The sequence below is a fragment of the Astatotilapia calliptera genome, chromosome 10 (genome assembly GCF_964374335.1).
Source record: "Astatotilapia calliptera chromosome 10, fAstCal68.1, whole genome shotgun sequence".
Classification (NCBI taxonomy): Eukaryota; Metazoa; Chordata; class Actinopteri; order Cichliformes; family Cichlidae; genus Astatotilapia; species Astatotilapia calliptera.
The window spans coordinates 20,977,957-21,000,973 of record NC_137431.1 but is presented as its reverse complement, the minus strand read 5'-3'; the positions used below and the strand labels follow the sequence as shown (position 1 = coordinate 21,000,973).

Here is a 23,017-nt window from a genome sequence, read left to right as displayed (position 1 = left end):
TGAACAACATACAAAGCATAATATATAAAATAACATTTACCTGAGTTTTTTCTTTGAAAGAACCCTCTAATGTCCATTCTTATATTTCAGTACATAACTGAAACCGATTTAGTCGGGGAGGGTAAGAACTGAAAATATGAAATAAACACACATAAGCTAAGACTCTAAAAAATAGCATTTGTTCGGCTTTTCATTTCGCCATTTGTTGATTCACTTGAAGAGCAAGTAACGTAATATTGGTCAAGTGATCAGTTTCATATCAATCTTTCGTGATTCACCGTCATATTTACATTATTTATACGGTACGAATGATTTGCTTTGGTACCTGGTCAAACTTAAGCTCTCCTTAGTATGGCTGGCTCTGTTTCTCCAACAGCGCACTAACAGGTAGCAGCTGCCCCGCCCCCTCGCTCAGTCGCTTAGTGCCTGAGCTCGGATCATACCAATATCAGGGGGGATTCACGCACAGTCGTAAATTCCCACAGTGTGCACTATGTGCTTCGAATATTGTGTGTACTTTTTGTTTTATACAGTTGTCAGCCAGGCATCTAACTATGAAAAAATTACACTCCAAAAGACCCCGGGCTTCTGACAAAACAACCCGGGCTTAAGCCCAGTAAGCCACCCCCACGCTCCGCCCCTGTTGCTTACATCAAATTCTGGCACTACCATCTGAAGCAGAAATAGAATAATCTTCAGCATTTTCAAATCATCTATTGTCCAGTTTTAATGAAGAAAAAAGGAAACCACTGCCATTATTGCAGTTTATGTCAAATACTGATACAGGAAAATACATTGTCTGTCATGGTCCGTGGTCCTGTGTGTGATGCGCGGGTAGCCACACCCCCAGGCTGGGCCATCACCGGCACACCTGCTCTCCATCGGGGTGAATACCTGAAGAGCTACTTAACCCGGCGCTGACGGATGCTCCACGCCAGTCCGTTAATCACCTCTCTGTGGTAACTAGACTCCCGCGAAAGCGTTGCATTACTATCTTGTTGGAGCTGTGTTAAATCTGCCTACTTGTGTCTAGGTTTCGATCCGGCGTTCAGCGTTTGCCACCTGCCTGTCCTCCTGCTCAATTGGATCACCCGGTGCATCATCTGGCCCAACCACTACCTCCACGGATTTCCCTCTCACAGACGTCCCTCTCCAGCTCCTACGGTCCCGCTCTAATCATAAGCCAACTGGTCTAACTCAGTTTTGATGTGTTTCCTCCGCTTCTCGGCTCCCTAGTAATCTTCTCCCCTTTCTGTTGAAGCCTCCCACGGTCCCGATTCCGGCTTCCTCGCATCATTGTTTCCCCGGGTTTTTTAGTTCCTCGTTTTGCTCCTTTGGTTTTCCCGGGTCGCTTTTTGTTATTATAATAAAGTGTCCTTTTCTGCTAGTGCTTGAGTCTGCGTTTGGATCCTTTTGTGCACGCGCGCCGCGGCGCATGACATTGTCAAAAATTGAACATGTGGTAGGATGTGGTAGCAGCATGGTTTCAGTAATACCAGTGAACATTATGTACAGGATATACTGTTCAGAGCAAGCATTTCTTAGAAAAACAAAGGGGCCATACCAGAAATCCAGAAGAGGTTGAAAATGTGTTTCAACTTGACTTAATTACTCTTGTAATAGACTGAAACACATGCATATTTGCGCACAGTATGTGTGAGATATTTTCCTGCAGTAACTGTAGTTCAAGCTACAACTCGTGTATCTGGTCACTGAGGTTCTGGAAAATATTTGCTGTAATTGAGAAAACAACCGTCTGCAGGTCAGATTCAGCGACAGCGACAATATAATTGCTCCCAGAACTTGGGGAGTGAACTCAGTACAGAGTTTGACTTCATGTAAATTTCTGATGAAACTTCTCAGTGATGATGGATATTTGTTTCGGCAGAAAGTAATAGAAAACATTAGAAGAAGAAAATCAATAAAAGAGACATGTTCATTTATCAAATCACAACAGAAGTCATCCATTTTCTTAACTGTTTATCCAACATCTGATAGCCGGCGAGCATACAGATCACAGCTGCACAGGTTGCCAGGGGGAACAGAGAGACAGACAACAGCATACTCCCAAATTCACAACTGCAGTCAATTTATCATTAACGGTTAACCTATTAGCCTTGATAAGAAACCCAAGCAACCACAGGCAGAACAAGCAAACCCCACAGAAAAAAAGACTGTACCAAGAAGCTACTTCTAAAACCGACAAGAAGCGTTAACCCCACTGCCCACCGCTACAAAAACATTTTCTCCAGTTTCCTTACAAAGATTTGCTCCTCATCAGTCGATTGCTGTTATAATTTGTTCAAATAAAATCTAATTTAAGTGCTTGTGAGGACAGAATTTCAGTCACTTTGACAAGCAGACAAAGAATCAACTGGTGCAGCGACATTTTAGAAACCCCTCCAAAAGGACTCGTGTGTTTTCAATAGTGTGAAATGTTGGAAAGGCAATGCGCACTCTATATATTACCAAACGGATAATTGCACAGATAACAGAAAGTAACGCAAAAACACATAACCAGACATCACTGTATCATATATTATATTAACACAATGAGGAACTGCTGGAAGTATTTGGCAAGAAATAAAAACATTGCAGCTAAAAATATCATTAGAGTGACGGCACATGGTTACCGCATTAATTTAAACATTTTACAATCAAGTTTACTGGCAACACTCAGCAACATAAGACTTTCTTTTAAAAATGTCAATGTACTGTGTCCTAACGTTCTTTCATTAAATGGGACTTTGGTTGAAAGAACTGGTGAGCTCAAGTGTCCAAACATGATGTATTGCTGAGGACAGATGAAAGAAGAAACTGACAAAAAGTAACAACAAAAGAGTGACGTGAATGAGGGAGCAGCTCTGGATGGATACTTTTTGAAAGTGTGACGAGGAGAGAACGTGTGAAGAGATAGAGGAAAAGATAGGACGCAGACGGAAGAGGCGCCAAGAGGAATGTGACAAGAGGAAGTGGCCATACTCTCTGTTCTATGTCTCTTTTCCCAAAAGAGGAAACATTAAAGAGCAGAAAACACAAACATAACAATAGAAATATTAGACTTTTTATGTGTATGTCAGACGAACACTGGTGCCAGCTGTGGTTTCCTCAGTGAACTGAGTGCAGGCTCAGCTTTATGAGAGCTTTCATTTGCACGCTCGGGGTGATTGTTGTCTTCTGCAGTACAGACCGTAGGGTGGTCGGAGCATAACTGACTAAGATCCTGAATTTCAATCATGCTGCTCAAATGTTCAGCTTTATCTTCTACCAGTACGTTTGGACAAGAGGATGTTGCTCTGGGCTCTCTGACAGACATGCTCCAAAAGAGGCCATAAAAAAGGGAAGAAGCGAGTGCTCGTGTGATGCTCTCACTGCAGCGTGTTTCTTGCTTTTCATATACAGCTAAAAGTCTGAATGGGCTGACAAAAAAAGTATTGCCCTAATAACATAACAAAACATAACCCATCAGTGGTGTATATTTTTAGATGATATAATTGCTTTGGAGAAGCAATATGTATATATATTATCAGACAGAGATAAGCCACTTTGCAATTTTGAGACGCTGATGCTCAATCAGCCTGCTGAAGCATCTTTATCTAACTGGTTCACATCTGAGTGGTTTCAATGCGCCGCGCATGTGGGAGTCTATTGTTCACGACATGTAGGTCATCATGAGCATATAAAATGGCGGCTTGTGGTGATCAAGTATGAGAAATTCTCTACATGAAAGCCTTGCTGGGTACATTCTGTGGTGTGTGGGAACCTTTAGGTGCTTCCTGTTGCACGCATCACCTCCTTGAGATATAAGGTTCAGGGAAGACAGAAGACCTGCATTTGCAGCTTCAGTGGAGTTCATTCTACCCATTTTGGTTAATGCCAGATGCCACCAGATCCGTTTACCTCGGAAGTCAGATGTCGGAACTTGGCAGTGACGTCACTGCTAAGTTGAGGGTGTTCCAGTGGTAAAGTCAGATAAGCAAGAAAAAATTGGTTTTTGATTGCTTCTCGGCAAGGTAGAGCAATTCATGCAGAGGAAAATTTTGAATGATCAGTTCTGACTTCCAACTTCAACTGGAACACATTAAGAGTCTTAACGTAGTAAGCACACAAGGTGGCATGATGGAAGGTGCAGGATTTGACTTAATGTCATAACTCAGTTGGGTGGCTCTCTACGAGGTAGCCTCTTTCCAAAACATTTTAGTGGCCTAACATTTGGTTGGGTATGATTACTGACACTACCACTGGTTGCATCAGAGGCATTCACGATCTTGAGCACTGGGTTGGTTTTTTATTTTGTATGTACACTGTATTTATGATTACTAGAGATCACAGATCACATTAACAGCTTTGTACACTTATGGAGACTTACCTTGAATGCTTAAAAAAAAAATTTTTTTTGGGCAAAAGAGTAATCGCAGTGGTTTGTTTATATGTGACCAGTGGTGACTTGTCTGTGCTGTGATGGATCAGTGAAATGAGGAACACTGATGCACAAATGTGAAGCAGCAAAGTTCATGTTCTATTGTGGGTCATTTTCATTATGAATACAGTTCATGCAGCACAGTGAAAAAGTAAGTACACCCTCAGTGCTTCCTTATGAATTAAGTTGGTAAGTGGCAGCGAAGTGCTGCTAATGAAATCTCTTTGATTCATTGATCATCAACAAGTGTGAGCACCTCTATAAACACTGAGATTTTGGCAGTTTGATGGTCTGGAGCGTTCAGTGTGTGGTAACACACAACTGCCATCCCTACATATTGTACATCCCCTCAAGGTGAATTGGCTGGGACCATGCAATGTTCAGGGAAATAAAAACAACAACAACAAAACGAGCGCTACATTCCAAACCTCACAGGCCTCAGGAAGCATGTTAAAAGTTAAAACACAATTAGAAAAAGATGTAACAAACCTGGATTCATTGGAAGGGCAGCCAGGAGAAAGCCACCTGTCTCTAAAAAGAACATAGCAGCATGGTTAAAGTGTCCTTAGCTCCTACCAAAGCGAAGATATTTGGCTATATTTCACAGCACCCCATTTGGCAAAACCAAACCCAGTATTTCTGCACCTCGAACAATGGTGGTGGAGAGATAATGATATTTTGCAGCCACATCATCTGGGGACCTTGTGGTGTAAACGAAAGCTCAATGAACTGAACCAACACTGCAATGAAGAGTGTGCCAAAAGTCCCCCACAAGCATATGAAAGATGGATAAAGTCATTCTACCAGCTACTGAATCAAGATGTGCACTTAGTTTTTCACAGGACTGTGTAGTGGTAGAGAAATCAAGGAAATAACTCATGAATTGATGTCTTTTAGAAAATTCAAAATTACATAATAAAACACTTTGTTTCCCTCATCCACTGCCTCTAAGTTTGTCTTAATGAGACTTCATGTAGTCCACATTGTATTAAACATTTTAATATAAAATTATAAATATTAAAATCAGCCCTGCAGTTTGGAACAAAGAAACAATCTAATTTAAGGTTTAATGCAACAAGAGACTGGTGAATGGATGTTTAGCCTTGACTTTCTGTCTGAGCATGCAAAGTGATTCTTATTATATCCTCATACTGATACTGAATGCGCAGGTTATGGGAATACAGTATAATGCCATATTCAGTTTGAATAGTGTTGCTGTTATGTTTTGCACTGCTGTGGTGCAGAAGTACAGCTAAACAGCAGCCAAATACAGAAGTCTGTGGTTTTGTTTGGCACCTCCTATGTGAGAATGTGAGGAGGGTGGTGCTGAAAAGAAGCTCAGAAAAGCTTCCCTGAATAAATAAATGTTAAAACCCTAAGGTTTCCCAGAGAGCACTGGGTGCTGTCCGGCTGTCAGTGCACTGCAGACATATGATATATAGCAAAAGCCATTCCTTGTCCTCTGATAGGCTACTATCCTGCTGTGATGTCATCGTGGCTTGCTTATAAAAAGGCTGACAGACTCAGCTGCTTCAAAGGGGCAAGTGTGCTTGAGACCTGAAAGTGTTTATACATGTGTGGGAACAGAAACAGGGAGCGAGACAGAGCACGCGCGTGTGTGTTTGTCTGTGCATGTCAGTCGCACACTAACTCCTGAAATTAACAACTCAGCAAAAAATGAAGAAGAAGCTGCTGGCAGACACTTTATTATGAATCTTTGTGTGGTGGATTTAAAAGCTTCTGGAGTATGAAATCACTGGACTGAAGAAGAGGACAAAGTCTGGAGGTAACAATTAAAGAACACCTGAAAATAAAAGTCTGTTTTACAAAGTGCAAATCTTGCAGGCAACCTATTTGTCACGGGTGGAAGCACCACTCTCTGTGATTTATTTGGACTTATCAAAGCAGTGAAATTAATATAGATTTAAAGTAAATGCTAAGGGATCAGTGCAGATAAAGAATCTTCAAGTTTTTCTAGTTTTACAAGACTATTTGACGATGAGATTGTTTAAAACATGTGCACCTAACTCTGACATCACGGGAGATTTGAAGATTACCTATCATATAATCGTTTAAATTGTCTGACAAAAGCTACAGATATCATTGATTTTCTTCCTTTTCTTCCTGTTATTATGGTATCAGGACAGAAACTTGTTTATCTTTTCCTAGTAAAGCATGTGTCATTTTCACAGTTTGCTCTACCGCCATCTCTTTATTTTACCGATGACAACAAAAGCTGGGTGTTCTCTCTCTCTGTGTATTTTCCACACACTTGCAGCTTCATGCTTATATTTGTGCAAGAGCTTTTGTGTGTTAAGTGCTCAGTGTACTTACTATCGCCATGCTCCCTCAGCCTAAATATTGGGACTTTTACGTCTCAGTAAATCTTTTGTGATTGATTCGGTCTCAGCTGTTTAAACAGTTTTGGTTAGGGAGGCGATTGGAGTCAGTTTTCCAAGTTTGACTTGGTATTAATGTGTGCAACCACCTCCTGCAGTACTGATCCCCTCTGCAGGGGTAGTGCAGGGGTCATTAAGGCAAAGAGTAACAGGGTAAGTGACTGGTGTTGTGAGAAAAACAACAGCGACTGTCACATCATGTAAACATAAATGAATCATGAAAGTCTGATTTTTGTGTGTGTAGTGCACAATCACACACATTATTGTCTAACAGAACTCATTTCAAAGCACAATTAAGGAAAATGCTATTTTTAAAAGGAGTCTGCACTTACCTTTCCAGCAGATCCATCATTTTCTCTGCACTTTTAGTTCGTATTTACTAAAATGTTAATGTGCTGACTTAGGGACGTTTTCCAAGCAATGACGAATGTTCGCACAAACACGCTGCTGTGGACGCAGACGGCATGATTGACAGCATACCTGCTCTCCAAATTAATGTGCGGTGCCTCGCACTTGCAAAGTAATGACACCGTTTAACTTTCATGTTTAGACGATTATGCCACTTACAGGATGACTGTCATAAAAACAACAATCGCCCGACATTTAAAAAGCATCCCAAAATTCAACACTTTGCTCATTGACCCTGGGAGAACTGGGTAAACACTCGTGAATCAATGCACCTCTTTACTGCTGCCAATTAACATATGTTGTGAGTGTTTGGACTGCATTGGAATAAAGGCAACATTCACATGCATCTAAGTGCAAATGCACACAGAAGATCCAGTTGGCCAAACAGCCTTACGATTAGCATTAAGACATAGATGTGTTCTTCTCTTAATTGCACATATTGGAGAAAAGCAAAAATAAGTCAAATGCCACCTGTGAAGGGCAAATAGTCCATAAGTAGCAGACATTTAGTATCTGTCTACTACTCATGGACTGTCCAGACAGGATGACTTATACAACGTACCATCCCCCGACAGGGATCTACATCAGAAGCGCAAACAAGGATCGCCATATGTCTGCTGTCAGTTAGATGCCTGCTGTGGAAGAGCATTTATATTCAGTCTTGTTTTTATTATTACTATTTATGCTGGAACATGACTAGAAATAACATTGAGGAATAAATGCAACTGATGCCAAAACTGTACTGTTATGTATTTTTTAATGTATCACTGGAATATATCTATATCACCATCAGAGCAATGTGGGGATTATTTATTTAAGCTGCCTGTTGTTGCTCTGCCATGCACTGCTCCTTTGCAAACACCAGTATACGGGCTCCTGGAGCCTATATAGTATTTCACAAGCCTTGCTCTTCCTCAGCATCAGTTATTTGTGCTTAGTAACACCCTGAATCGAAAGTGTACACTCTGTACCATGGCACTAAGATTAGTGTGTAGAGGAAGTCCTGATGGCCTAGTGGTTTGGACAAGGACATTTACTTCCTGTAAAAGTTTGCTGCTCACTTTTCTCCTGTTTTCTGTCACTGCAGTATTCATTATCAGTTTAAAAAAAAAAAAGAAAACTAATAATCTACATGTTGGATGCTGATACATGACATTATATCACAGGACGTATGTTGTCACTGGGGAGGATATGTTTAAATCATGACAATATAGAGGAACATATAACTTCCTCTGTGAACACATATACACAGTATGTATGTTTCGATAAGATAAAAAGCAGGCTAGCTCTCATCCACAGACTTCTGTGAAAGCTATTTTTCATCAAATACTGCTCAAAGTTTGATATCTTTTCATTCTTTGATCATCCTGGCAGAAAGAATGATCTGTTGGAATACAAACAGCTTAAATATACTCCTGTGTGTGTTAATGGCACTTTAGGAGCACAATCATCTGTCTGTGCATTTACTTATGTAAGCACTATTATATAACAAGGGCATTTAGTGTCTTCATTTACATGTGTTGCAGGAGCCATCCTCTTGCTTTTACCAGCACTGGCATTTGCTTTTTTGTTTTAATGGCATTAATGGTGTAAAAAAAAAAAAGGAATACCCTTATTTGTTAAAGAAGGCCAAACAGATCAAAGGGTCACATGTAATCTTATTCAAAAAGCATCGGAGCCCGAGCAGATAACACCCCACTAGGAAGTGTGTGTGGACTAGTTGCAGCCAAATGCTGATCCTGTGGACTGAGGCTACACCAAAAAAAACATACAAATCCCATAAGCTGCTGCACAAACTGCTAAAAGCATGACAAACACAGAGGCATACCAAGGAACAAATACAAGCTGTCCAATCTCTTGTATACCTTTTAAACGTCTTCCCTACTAAATTGATCATGCATGCAAAACAATCAGTTTATGTGTCTTTATCTTTCGTGACCAAAGCTGTGTTTTTGTGTGTTTTCACTGTAGATCATGGGAGGTGTGAGTACTGTGTTAGCACAGACTAACCATTCACAGCACAGTAACTTCACCCAGGTCTTCAATTCTTCTAGACCAGAGTACAGTGATGCAGAACTTGTGCTGCTTGGTGTTGCTATGGCCATTCTGGTCCTGGCTATAGTTTTCGGTAAGCTGTGACTCTTTCGGTTCAATCAGATGACGGCTTTTATTTGAAATGCGCTTTTACAATTGATCCAGTTCATAGTTTCGAACACAGTTTGCTTTCTTCTACACAGGAAACGTGTTGGTGATTACCGCCATCCTGCGGTTTAAGCGGCTCCAGACTGTCACCAATCTTTTCATTGCCTCACTGGCTGTTGCTGACCTCATCATGGGTGTGGTTGTGGTCCCCTTTGGCTCTATCTCCATCCTGCGGGGAGTCTGGCAGTTCGGAAATTTCATGTGTGATTTCTGGACAGCGACCGATGTGCTGTGCGTGACTGCCAGCATCGAAACGCTTTGTGTGATCGCACTGGACCGCTACCTTGCCATCACCTCGCCGCTCCGCTACCCAACACTGCTCACCAGGTACAAAAGAGATGGAGCTTGACTAGTATGTAGTATGAGGTTAGATCAAGCTGCTACTGCAAATATCGCTACATTTTCAAACTTTCAAAGATGTTGCACACTTTGTTAAACCCAACCAGTGATGTCACATCAGGTGCTTTCTGTCTCCTGTTAAAGGCAAACACTGTTGACACGTGTTGCGGTACAACCAGAGTTGCAACATACTGGAAAATATGAGACTTGATTTTATTGTATTTGTTACAATGACAATGAAGATATTCTGATTCTCAAATACAGCCGTGGTAAAATATGGATATAGTAACATTAAAATAATCGTTAGCAGGTCTTAAAATTAGTTAAATAAAACTTTCAATGAACAACAATACATTGGACATATTACACTGTGTGACTGTTTATTATACAAAATTAATGCCTGATCGCAGAAGCAGTGTGTGAAAAACTGAATACTTCCTTACTGCTTCCGTTGGGATTAACAGGGTAGGTAGCAGCCAGGTGCTGCTAATCAAATGCACTTCAATAAATGTGTAATCGCCTCAATAAAAGCAGATGTTTTGGCAGTTTGCTGGTCAGGAACATTCAGGTGTGTGTTAACACAATGCGAAGAAGAAAAAACATCAGCAGTGATTTTATGGACGGGGTTATAAGGCCATTTTTAAACAATTTGAAATCCATCATTCTAAACTGAGAAAAAGGATTCACGAGTGAAAAACATTCGAGACAGCTGCTAATCTTCCAATGACTTCTCAGCAAATTCCTCCTGTTGGACCGTGCAGTGCTCAAAGAAACTGCAAAATACCCAAGAGCTACATCTCAGACTCTGCAGGCCTCAGTTAGCATGTTAAATGTTGAAGTTCGTGATGGTACAATTAAAAAAAGACTGAACAAGCATGGCTTGTTTTGGCCGAGTTGCCAGGAGAAAGCCTCTTCTCTTGAAAAAGAGCATAGCAGCACAGCTTCGGTTTGCAAAGTTGCTTTTGAACAAACCACAAGACTTCTGGAACAAAGTCCTTTGGACACATGAAACCAAAGTGGAGATTTTTGGCTATATTGTGCAGCGCCACATTTGGTGAAAGCCAAACACAGCATATTAACACAAGCACCTCGTGCAAAATCTCAAGCCCACTTTTTGCGCCTTGGAGTCAGTGAGTCGATCATGAACTCTGTGTACCAAAAGTATTTTAGGTCAAATTCGATCATGCAACACGACAATGATCACAAGCACAGCAGGCAATCTTCAATGACTCAAAAAGAAAAGATGTTCTAAATCAGTCAGATCCAGTTACTGTCCAGACTTCCAGCTGATTGAAATTCTGTGTGACCTTAAGAGAGCTTTGAGTAAATGAAAACCTGCTCACACTGATGAACGGAAACACCTCTGTAAAGAAGAATGAGTCATAATTCCCCCACAATGATGTGAGAGACTGATAAAGACACACAGAGAAAGACTATTTCAAGTCATTGCTGCTCAAGGTTGTTGTGCAAGCGAATAATTCATGTTGTTTTTACACACTGCTTCCACATATTAGCTTTGTTTTTATTGCAGAAATAATGACACAGTGCAACATGTCATGTGTTGTTGTTCATCTCAAGTTATAGTTACCTCGTTATAAGACATGATGATAAAGACTAGACAGTGTTTAAAAAAATAAATCCTGATATGTAAAACCTTAGAAATTATAGATGCTGTACTTCTTTTTTCTTTTTTTACCATTATTATATCTGACTCAAATTCATCAAATTAATACATGTATAATGTAGGTAACAGTAAAGAAGAAAAGCCATTATCTTAGTGATTAGCCATTTTAAATCTGAATGAATCAGAAGGACATATTTAGCAGAATATAATTAAACAGACCCCAAACTCATAATTACCCACAAATACGTTACATATAAAATTTAAAAGGAAGCTTAAGTAGACCACCAAACTGAAAAAGAGTGTATTTGGCATATGACATGGGGAGAATGAGAAGAATGAGGCATGTTATCTCTGCATGACGCAGTGCAGCTCATGTTACCTGCCTGAGCTAGATCCTGGGCTTAGCTGTAGTTAATTTAGAATGTAGTCATGGCTATTATGTTGCTTTTAGAGCTCTTTTACATTTTTGGACAACCAACATAATATTTAACTAAGAAAATATCTCTGTGTTGTCACTCACGTCTACTGTTTGCAACATTCTTCACTTCTCTGCGCACTCTTTTGTCTCCTGCTGATAACCAGGGGTCGAGCTGTTGCAGTGGTGCTCGCAGTTTGGGTGGTGGCCTCCCTCATCTCCTTCCTACCCATACATCTGAAGATGTCGGTGTCACATGATCAAATAGCTCTCTTATGTTTGAAAGATGAAAACTGCTGTGAGTTCAACACGAACACGGCATATGCAGTGACTTCTTCAATTGTATCATTCTACCTGCCACTGGTGGTGATGATTTTCCTGTACACCCGCGTGTTCCAGGAGGCTCAGAAACAGCTGGAGAAGATCCGAGGAAGGGAAAGACATATGTATAACTTGCATTGCGCTTCACAGTTTGCTTATCCTGATGATAGCCCTGCATTAAATCAAAGCAGGACAGGAACTGAGGTGGGAGAAGAAGCAGGAGACGATAGTCTAAATATGCAGAACCCAAGTATGGACACTGGTAAAGAAGAAAAGGGGAAAGAGAGCAGATTGAGGACAGACAAAGGGGACGGAAAACATTCGGCCACAAAGCGTCTTAGGTTTTCTCTTAAAGAGCATAAAGCTGTAAAAACTCTGGGTATCATCATGGGAACTTTCACACTGTGTTGGCTACCATTCTTCATCCTCAACATCCTCAGAAACATACTCAGCCTGAAAAACATTGAGGTACCCTTTAGACTCCTCAATTGGCTTGGATATTCCAACTCAGCCTTCAATCCTCTCATCTACTGTCGCAGCCCCGATTTCAGGCACGCCTTCCAGGAGATACTCCATTTGAGGAGTAAGGGAAGACAGTGGAGCATAAGGAGACTATTGGGACTATGCAGCGAGAACAGCGGTTATCCCCCACAAAGGCTGAATGGGAACTCAGCTCTTACTGATGTTACAGAGCTTGACATTCAGCATTCTAGATGGAGGGGCAGTGTGGAGAGTTCAATTCAAGGCAGCTCACTGAATCTGGCTCCTCCATCTTCTTGCTCTGAGCAAGTTTTAGATGTAGCTCCAGGATCCTTGACCAACGGGCAGGCAAACCGTTCTGCCACCTGGAGCTGTAAGGACAGTCTGAGTTCAATAGCTTGACCAATTAGAGCATTAGGATTCCCATTGTGTGTGCAGTAAGCACCGATTTGTTGAAGTTAATAATGTTTGTGTTTGAGAGTTGAGTAACTCAACCTTTTGGTCTTTTATAAGGCCACGTTGTCAACGTTTTTATTTATGATCCAGGGTCAGATTTTTCCTCATAATGGCGTGAATCAAGAAGGCAGCTAGCTACATGGGCAAACTATATTCAGCAGTGTCTCCTTTCAAACAGGTATGAAGTTTGTCTCGATCATGAAGGCATCATGCTGTAGCTTATTTAACGAAAAAAGGGCAGTTTTTTGGTTCACGAGCTTTAAACACAGGAAAAGTTTGCAAAGCAGCGCCTTGAAAAAAACTCACAAAGTGACATCAAACATTATCAACTTCCTGAAATTGGAATTACTACAGGGATGATATTGGTACCAAATAAAACATGTTTTAAGAGTACTAAAATATCATGCATGCTACTTCATTCCAAAATGCTCCTCAACTAAAGTCATGAGATTACCTGTTGCTTAAAAACAGAAGAGGAGTGAGCCGTCGGCGAGGTTGCTGCTTCAAATCACTGCACATTGTCAAAAAGATCATTGTCCTCATAATAAGAGTGCAGCACAGCAGCATTAGAATGTACTGGAGAGCACTGAATGCTCTGTAGGTGCAGTAACATTTGAGAATGTTGAGCAGAAAGAGGACAGAGTCAGAACATTAAAGACTTTCAACTACTGTTGATCATTAACAGCCCCTGAGTTATCAGGTGGGATGAATAAGATTCGCATCAGTAGATGTACTTCTACACCTCCCAAAGCTAATATTTATTTTAGAATCAATGTCAAAATCCTGCATTGCCTTGTTATCTCATTCACAAGATTTCCTGAAAACTTCTGACCTTGAGGTCAAGGTCTCTGAGATTCTGACTCGTTCGAGATTTTTATCAATTTGAATATCCTGCGTCGCCTCGTTCTCAAGTTATCTCCATCACAAACTTGAGTGTCTACCTTGCCCGCCCACTTGCCAGGGTTACGATAATACTCAATCAGGTTTATACAGCTGAAGGGTAAAAATGAATTTTAGAATAAGTAAAAGTGTTTTGACAGAACATAATGTGTTCTTGCAAAATACCATCAAAATACCAGATGAGGACTACCTGTCTTGAAAAGCTGCCACAGTAATGGAGCCTTTTAAGTCAAAAACGGTGGTTTCTTACATTGTTCCACAAAGGATTAAATGTGAAATTTAAATAATATTTGCAGTTAAAATAAACTTTTTTTTCTCAGAAACCAAAGTTTATGTACAATATCAAGATAAACTCTCCATGAACCAGAACCCAACAGGACTGAGATAAAAAACTACATGTTTGCCCAGTGGCCCAAGGTTTTATTTGAAACGGGGAGTATATTTTAAGGCTCGCAGTTTGCCTGTTTTCTTCATTCCTTCTAACAAAACTCACAATTGGTCTTTAGTTATTTGGTGGTGTATAACTGTGTATCAGATAAACATGTGAGACCCAAACTTGTGACTGTCATGAGTGTCCTCCCCATGTGTTGGCTTCCTTTCATCACGTATTCCCTTAAACTATATCCCCCACTTTGTCCCTCCACCAACAACACCATGAACCCACGCTTTCCTTTTATCCTGTCTGCTTTTGCTCTGTTATAAGTACGAACGGTGCACTCTGTCACAAGAGCTGGGAGATCTTTTTTTATGTAGTTGGATCTGGTTCAATAACATTGTCTGTTACACTCCCTGTAAAAACATACCAATCAGGTTACACATATTTTAAGTGCTTACTTTATACATCGCTCTCAGCAGAAGCTTTGCAGAAACAAAAAATTTGTTTGGATTAGTCTTTCTTTCGCCATTTCCTAAATTCAAAGTGATGATAATAAATTTGTCCAAATACGAAGCAGAGCAAGTCAGACTGAAAATGATCTCTCTTGTTCATCTTTTATGTACACAAATAATTATTTGATATGTGATTTTTTTTTAAAATACTCTTGAACAATGTCAGTTACTGTAAATATCACCTACATGTATCTGTCTCAGTGTACAGTATGTTTACAGTATGTGAAAATGAGTATTTTTTGCAATGTAAAGCTCGAAACATCCACAGAATCTTCTTAATGTACTGTTGAAATTTGGATTACCTTTCAGGTGGGTGTTGTTTTTTGCATTGGGGTTCAAGTTCATTAAGTTATGGGAAATAAAACAGGTAGAATAACTGAAGTGTGCCTTTTGATGATAACTGAACTTACTGAAACGGACTTGATAAATCTTACATTACACCATAAAAAAGAGTTTTAGTGTAAAATTTTATAAAAAGTTTTCTCTGTACTTTTGAAATCGCACTTTTTAACCACATACAGAAACTTAAACAAAAAAACAAACAACGTACTGACTGAAAATTGCTCCTCATTTTCTGTTTTTTAAAGGAACTTTTTTGTCAGTGACATGGGAAAGAGGAGATCATGAATTTTATCCAGTTGATACATATGGACCCTACAATAAAGCACCAAAACATGAGGCTACAGTAAGTAAGAAAGAAACAAAGAAAGAAAAAGAAAAAAATATATATATATATATATATATGATGATGATGATGTGCCGTTAGCATGCAGTTATTTTCTCAGTTACAGGTTACGGGGAAATCTGGGTGTATTTTAATGTCACTGTATTTATTCCTTAGATAAAATAAATAAAACACTGCTAATCCGGTCCTTCCTAGCTTTGTCTTAGCCTTAGCACTCACTGAAACAATGATGCTTTTCAAGTAGCCAGTGGAAAATACAACTCAGTTACATGCTGTTGACCAAGCATGTCTAAAATATTATACAAGAAATTTCCACAACTGTGGAATATTTAAGGAAAATGCTTCCTCCAAATCCTCTCAGGCTGTCCAGTAAAATGACATTGAAGAAATGTGATTTTCACTGTGCTGCACCTTTATCCTTTTAAACTAACCCCTGAGACAGGAGCTTTTTGTGCTTATTCAGTCATCCAGGTTATTCATGAAGACTTCGCTGTCACGTATGCATTCAAGTTAAAGGTTACGTGCAGGTGGGGTGGGTTGTGTGCTGTGAGTTTGGCGTGAGTGCATGTGTGTGTGGGTGCATGTGACACATAGTGACAGCTGCAGCTGGTCACAGCAGCTACAGTATCAGCTGCTGGAGAGGAAATACAATCAGCTTTGCTGCCTCAAAGCACTCATACACACTTCTTTACCCTCACACATGAAAACAAACTGTGGATGTGTCCAAGTGTGTTTGTGAAGTTTGACCCATTTCCAATTTAGGTATTGGAAGATTAGCGTGTGGAGGCATCCTTTTTTTGGTGCATGTCCAAAATGTTAACGATACTGTTGGTGTCATGATTACCTTAGATACTATGCAACTGAGCTCTATATGTGTGGGTAGGAGTGCCTTATGTTTATGTATGTTTTTGCACACAGCCACCACAGTCGGCACGTAAAACATGAGTGTAGCCATCTGTTTGTTAAGTCCCAGTGTGAAGTATTACACCAAGCTTTTTGTCATCACCATCTATCTAGAACTGCATTTCACAAAACGAGGCAAGTCGGAGTCTCGACATCCAACAGAGGTTTCTCTCATGACAGCATATGCATATTTTTCAAGAGTTGTCGACCATCTTGGATGTGATACAGTCACCAGTTGCAAGGGGAAAATGTGCATTCCCAGACTGGTTGGCAAGTGGTTTGTGTACGTTGCTGCTCTAGATGGTGCTTTAGCTAAAACCTCCTTGTGCTTTCTTTGGTCACTAACAGGCCACCACGCTTGCCTCACTAACCCCAAAATGCTTTTCTGGCATTTTGGAGGCATGACAGTGCAACAAATTTAACCCAATGACAGCTAGCAACCTCCACAAGCCACTGCCAAGCAGTCAGGGAGTACATGTTTACTTACAACCAGTATAACATCCAGTATGGAGGACTATATCTTCAAGCTCCTCCAAGTCCAGACCCAAGTCTCAAGCACTGTGTACATGACATCACAAATGAAACATCAACAGACTTATTTTGGCTACCAGACAAGTTTCCACTGCTGGAAAAAATCCAAATTCCAGTCATCAATTCATTAACTTTACTTTGAGGAATAAACAGCATGTTAGTTGTTTATATACAGCATATAGTATATACAGTATGGTACCAACATATAAGTACTTTCTATTTCATAAAATAAGGTTAATCTGTAAAGCAACAGTTTCAAATGATTTTTATTTTTAAAATAAAAACTTAAAATAATTTTGATGGAACACTGACGTCTAAGAGGGAAAATGAAATTTCTTTTGTTCCTACCTGTCATTTGTGTATTTGTAGCATTGGTCGAGCCAATATAATTATTCAGATAAAGACCATTGAAGTTTTATTTCCAAGATGCTAGGAGCAGCTCTTGACAGATTGCGCCTGCTCACATAAAACCCTGCTGCAGGAGACTGGAGTTACAAACTCCAGCTGCATAAATACAAGCATGTCTGTTAGCTAACTATGCTAACAGCTAGCAAAACCAGGTCAACTATTCCTTTGCTTATTTTTAGCCAACTTCCGCTTAAACTTTTATTATCTCAACAGGTAATTGTTGTTATTGTGTTGTGTGAAGTAACTTTTAATAATGCTTAGCGCTCACCTTCTTTCACAGAAAAGAGATGAGGGACGACTATCAACTCTTACCATGGTGGGTTTGATGTGAAAGCTCTATCGAGCACTTCCAGATCAGCACATAAGAGAACAAATCTAATATATTATTTCAAAAGAGTTCTACAGCAGCAAAATGCAACACTTTCTTTTCCTTCTGCCTGCTATTCATCATCCCTTGTCCACAACCCCCCTGTGCATATGTCCAAACCATCTCAGCCTTTCCTCCCTAAATTTGTCTCCCTCTGATGTACTCACTTCTGATCTTGTCCAGAGCTAAATTCTGCCATCTTTAACATCAGCTCTGCCTCCTGTCTTTTTCTCAGTGTCACTGTTTTCAAACTTCATAGCAGTTCCCACTACTATCTTGGGAACCTTGCCTTTTATTCTTGCTGCTATCCTTCTGTTACATATCACCCATGACACTAGTCTTCACACACTCCACCCATCTCCACTGTCTTCTTCGCATCTCTTGTGCACCATTGGGTTGGATGGTTGGCCTTGCTCCTTGTATCTCCACTGCTACACCTCTGTCTTTCATTGACACACATTATTCTGTCTCGCTTGTACTGACCTTCACTCGTCTTCTCTCCAGGTCATAACTCCACCTATTCAGGGTCTCTTCCACTTGCTCCCTGATCTCACTACAGATCAGAATGCCATCTGCAAACATCATAGTTATAGAGACCGATACCTGATTTCATCTTTATATCTATCAAACATCTTTAGCAAACAAGAAGCCAATCCCTGATTTGATTCTACCCTCACTGCCTCCCGACATTGTCTCACTGCCGTCCTGCACCACCCTCATATACTTCTCTGCCACTTCTGACTTTCTCATGCAGTACCACAGTTCCTCTTTTGCCACTCTATGATATACTTTTTCTAAAGGCACAAAGACTCAGTGCATTCCTCCTGACCTTCTCTGTACTTCTCCAGCAACGCTCTCCACCTCTTTAGAGCTCTTTCTCAGCATAATGTCTTCATGACATGGCTCACGCCTGCTCTTGAAAATGCAGCACAGTTATGCATGTGCACTATTAGAATAGTTACTGTAGAATAGTTACTTTTAATTTTGATATTTTACTTTATAAAAAAGCCAAATAATGCTCACACATTTTAATGAATTGTGTTCAGGATTTTAAATTGTAGTGGAGCATTGTCATAGTGTTGTACTGTTGCTTTTATTAAAGAAAATTTTGCAAATACCCCCAAAACTGGTCACTGTCAGCTGATGGTAAATATCTTTGAGGCTATCTTCCTTTCACACTGCTCATTCTGTATGTTTAGAGTGAGTTAGGGTAAGGTGATTACTTTTCTTAAAAGAGTGTTATAATAAGACAGCTTCTTGCTTCAAATGCTTCTTGATTTATAAAGATTGTTCAGACTGGACTATATTAGAGCTGCATGCTGTCTGCATCATCTGGGTTAGCTGTGGGGTTAGCAGGTAGTCAAACATCTCAGCAGAAATAACATCCGATTTAATCGCCTGGTAATCAAACTTTTATTGCTTCTACTATATATATAAATTGCATTGATATGGCAGGTGGTGTAGAAATGACTATTTTCATACTGTCTCCAGCTGTATTTAATATTCACTTAATAACAGTTATGACTAAACACACAATTTTTATTCAGCTGAGCCATACCTAACACTTAGTTTATGTACCAAAATTATTAAATTAATAATCGGTGTTGATTCGTATAGCTCAGACTTTTAGTAGAGCTGCGTTTAATGCACCACAATCATCTAATTTCTTGTTGCGTCTGTTTATGAAATGATTTAAATTCAATTGGAAGGTTTTGGGTGGGGAAAACCACACAAATCAACTCATATCACACTGCGCTGATTTATCTTTGAGAAAATAATGTGGTAAAGCACATTTGCTTTGAAGACTGATTTAACTTAAAACTGAATTTTAGTGGTGATGTTCTAATGTTGAAATTAGATTTCGTCAGGACTGATGTGACAGATTTGGACAGCGGATCATTGTGAATAGTATATTTAAATATATATATATATATATATATAGCTATAGCTATAGCTAATTCCATATTAAACACTGTTTTATTATCTCCACCTCTTCCTCTCTGTGCTTCTGTTTACGAATGCTGACCTTTGGCCTTTTTTAAGGTTTTGGTGTCATATATAATTCTTTGAATTGTGAAACTGAGAAAAGAGTCAGTGGTAGGAGACATAATTTAAATGTTTTACATCCTGTGCACTTCCTTTCTCTACATGTGAATATCTGCTTTCACTTCCTTGTGAAAACTTTGTCTAGGTGTGTCTGCGTATTACCCCTGTTACAAGATCTAAACTTTTATAACACAACTGAAAAAAAGGCAGTCACATGTGTCCTGTGTGATCACTCACCCACAAACAGAAACGATGCACTACTTTGGTTAGGCTAGCAGATGCACACACAGTGATGTACGCATGTTGTTGGACAGAAGCAGTTTATTCTTGCTCCAGAGGCCCACCCTGGGCTGTGTCTCAGACATTTCCTAATAGCTGACAGGCTAAGGTACGGGTTTGCAATTACCTGCACACACAAACACCCTGTATCTCTCAGATGCAATGATAGTGCTTGCAAATGAGGCACAAACGGGCACTAACACAGTGAAACCCCAGTATGCAGGCATATGCAGGCACCACTGAACGACACAGGAAATCATTCCTGCCTGTGGCCATCTCCCTGTACAACGCATCCACTTAACACACTGTTTGCTGCTACAGCTACACATGTTTCTTTTCCAACTATTTATTTATAAGTGACTTATGTATGTATGTATGTATATATATGTATATATTGTACTATTCTTAGTTAGCGTATTGTCTGTCTTGTCTTAATGTTGGTTTAAAATGGAGCACTGTAACAAAAAATAATTTCCCCCAGGGATCAATAAAGTATTCTGATTCTGATTCTGATATGCATATGCATATGCCTGCACGCAGGCTCTCTCATGTAATGTACAAACAGACATGCAACTGCACATTAGCACAGCCTGGCTATGCAGAATATTCCGAGTATGCATGCACAGATACACAATGTCCTGAGAGTGTGTGTTACACAGAGAGATGTGCCAAGTGTATCTTATGATCACAGAGAGTTTATAGATGGTGAGCTTGTTTTGCTGCCTGAGCTGATACCGACCCAACATCTCCTGCCAAAAAAAGAAAAAGCAGGACTGTGAGAACAGACAGACGGGCTGTCTGTGTGTCTATCTGTCTGTTTGTGTCACACGTGTACAAACACCCACGATTCTTTAAATCTGGTCTGATCCACAAAGGCTGTGCTGCAGGCCTACGTGCAAAGGTGAACTGATCCTCTTAAATATCTATAACCTGCAAAATATCTTTAGCTGAAACATAAGACTATCAAATTTTTTCTTTTTTTAATGTATTTTTTTAATGGTGGGTAGTCATAAGGGGAGAGAGCCAGAAATGGGACACAGTCATATAAAGTTTGGGCTCATGTGATGAGCACTACAGGGGAAATTTACTGAAACTAAGTATAGCAAGATTTGAGGGTTTTAGGTGACATTTCACCTATTTACTGTTTTTAAAGGAACATGTGGATAGATGCCTGACTGAATCTGTGTAATCCGTGCATATCTGTGTATGTGTGATGCAGGTAAATGCTCTTTTACAGTAGAGTGCTGTTTGTACAGTGACATTACATAATGTTTGCCTGTCCTTCAGACCTCGGGTGGAGGCATCTGAGAGTCACTCGACACGAGTGTCCTCCCTGAACTGAGGAAATAAAGGGAAGGCAAGAGATACAATGCAGTATCATGGCAACACACTCAGTGGTTGGTTAACTAAATAGGTTAAAATGCTGAAAATCTTACACAGACTAAATTTACATGGTTATATTTTCTAAGACAACTTGGCCTCTATTCTGTATACATATGCAGTACTTTTCTGTGAAGATGATCTCACACTGCTTCAGTAACGTTGCAGTCCGTGCTCTGGGGAGGCCCGTCCATGGCTGATAGCGTTCCACTTTGTTTTTCCTATCTGTGTATGCTTTTAATGCACATGCAGCATCTTTGGAATCATTGTATTGCTGAAAAATTAAGCAATTACCAATCAAACACTTTCCATATGGTATTGCATGGTGAATCAACATCTTTTCTGTGTTCATAGTTCCATCAATTATGACACAATCACAAATCCCAGTGTTCTACATACACACTGATCATGATTTGAACCAAAGAATTTCAAATTTAGATTCATCTCTCTGTCAGGTTCTTGCCTTTTCTCTGTTTCCCTGATGAAACTGTTTTCCCAAAATAATTTCTGATGGGGATACAGTGAACAGCAAATGGATGGAACTAAAGGGCCAGATGCTGTTCATCTGCTGTAGATAGTTTTTTTTTATGAATTATGCAGAAAAAATGAGATTTGGGCTGAAAGGTCTATAGATTTATAACATATTCGGGTTGTGTATGATGTTTTTCTAAAGTAACTAAATAATAAAGTAACTAATTACCTTTGAAAATAAGTAATCAGTAAAGTAATAGGATTACTTTCTTGGAGAAGTAATCAGTAATTAGTAATTAATTACTATTTTCAAGTAGCTTGACCAACACTGGTCTTTACATTCTAAAACACCTGAGGTGTGATTTGGTGATAATTGAATTGAATTGAATTGGTCCCTGCTAAGGGGCATACCAAACAAAAAAACAAAAAAAACTGGAATGAAAATGAGTGAAGAACCAGCCAATCACCAAAAACAAAGACTTTAAAAGACGTTCAGAAAGTCTGGACCAGTGTAAAAAATTACAACAAAGTCTGGCTCTGGCAAAATTTGAATAAATGAAGAATGGCTCAAGACCTTTGAACATCACTGAATGACTTTAGTATTTTGTTTTTTTAAGAGCCCTGTGACTCAGAGGAACTGGTTCATGGAAAGTGTTATTTATGTATGAGAATAAACTAACAAACAACCAAACATAACCGTGGCATCTTTGGTTTGTGAATAAGGAGTTCTTTATTTTGCTCCAACATAATTTTGTGACTGTCAAGAAGATGTTACATCTGGTTTCAGAAGCAGGCCCCCTGTAAATACTGCAGGGTATCTTTAAGATGACAGGCACACACATTTCTGTTTGTTTCTTTGGTTGTTTGTTTGGTCTTTTTAGCTCCTTGAAAAGCTGGCACCAGCACCGAACCACAAGACTGCTGGCCCTAATGTTGAAACCACTCGGCTGGTTGCTATGGGAGGGGTAATCACCTCCGGTTATGTCAGTGCACCAATGACGCACAGACATAGCCGGAAGATTCTGTCTGCCATGAATTACTTCACACTGAAATTACCCCATCTTTCAGTACCTAGCACCTAGTGGCTGGTTCTTA

General features: G+C 39.8%; 1 protein-coding gene and 1 long non-coding RNA gene across 2 annotated transcripts; both read left to right on the top strand.

Annotated features, from left to right (window-relative positions):
* The first annotated feature begins 647 nt into the window (after positions 1–647).
* LOC145431436 (uncharacterized) lies at positions 648–1,395 on the top strand. The gene is made up of 2 exons (XR_013911739.1): positions 648–959; positions 1,034–1,395. It is a non-coding gene; the product is annotated as an uncharacterized LOC145431436 (long non-coding RNA).
* Positions 1,396–5,954: 4,559 nt separating this feature from the next.
* LOC113030848 (beta-2 adrenergic receptor-like) lies at positions 5,955–14,235 on the top strand. Its single transcript, XM_026182589.2, has 4 exons — positions 5,955–6,206; positions 9,199–9,355; positions 9,465–9,756; positions 11,975–14,235. Exons 2-4 carry the CDS (start codon positions 9,202–9,204, stop codon positions 13,008–13,010), a joined length of 1,482 nt encoding a protein of 493 aa, XP_026038374.2. The 5' UTR covers positions 5,955–6,206; positions 9,199–9,201; the 3' UTR covers positions 13,011–14,235.
* Positions 14,236–23,017: the final 8,782 nt, after the last annotated feature.

Bases quoted from the DNA above. Each gene is read 5' to 3' on its own strand.
- LOC113030848 (XM_026182589.2), top strand. From the start codon at position 9,202: ATGGGAGGTGTGAGTACTGTGTTAGCACAGACTAACCATTCACAGCAC. The intron at 9,356-9,464 runs GTAAGCTGTGAC...TCTTCTACACAG, and splicing joins GGTCCTGGCTATAGTTTTCG to GAAACGTGTTGGTGATTACC. The intron at 9,757-11,974 runs GTACAAAAGAGA...GCTGATAACCAG, and splicing joins TACCCAACACTGCTCACCAG to GGGTCGAGCTGTTGCAGTGG.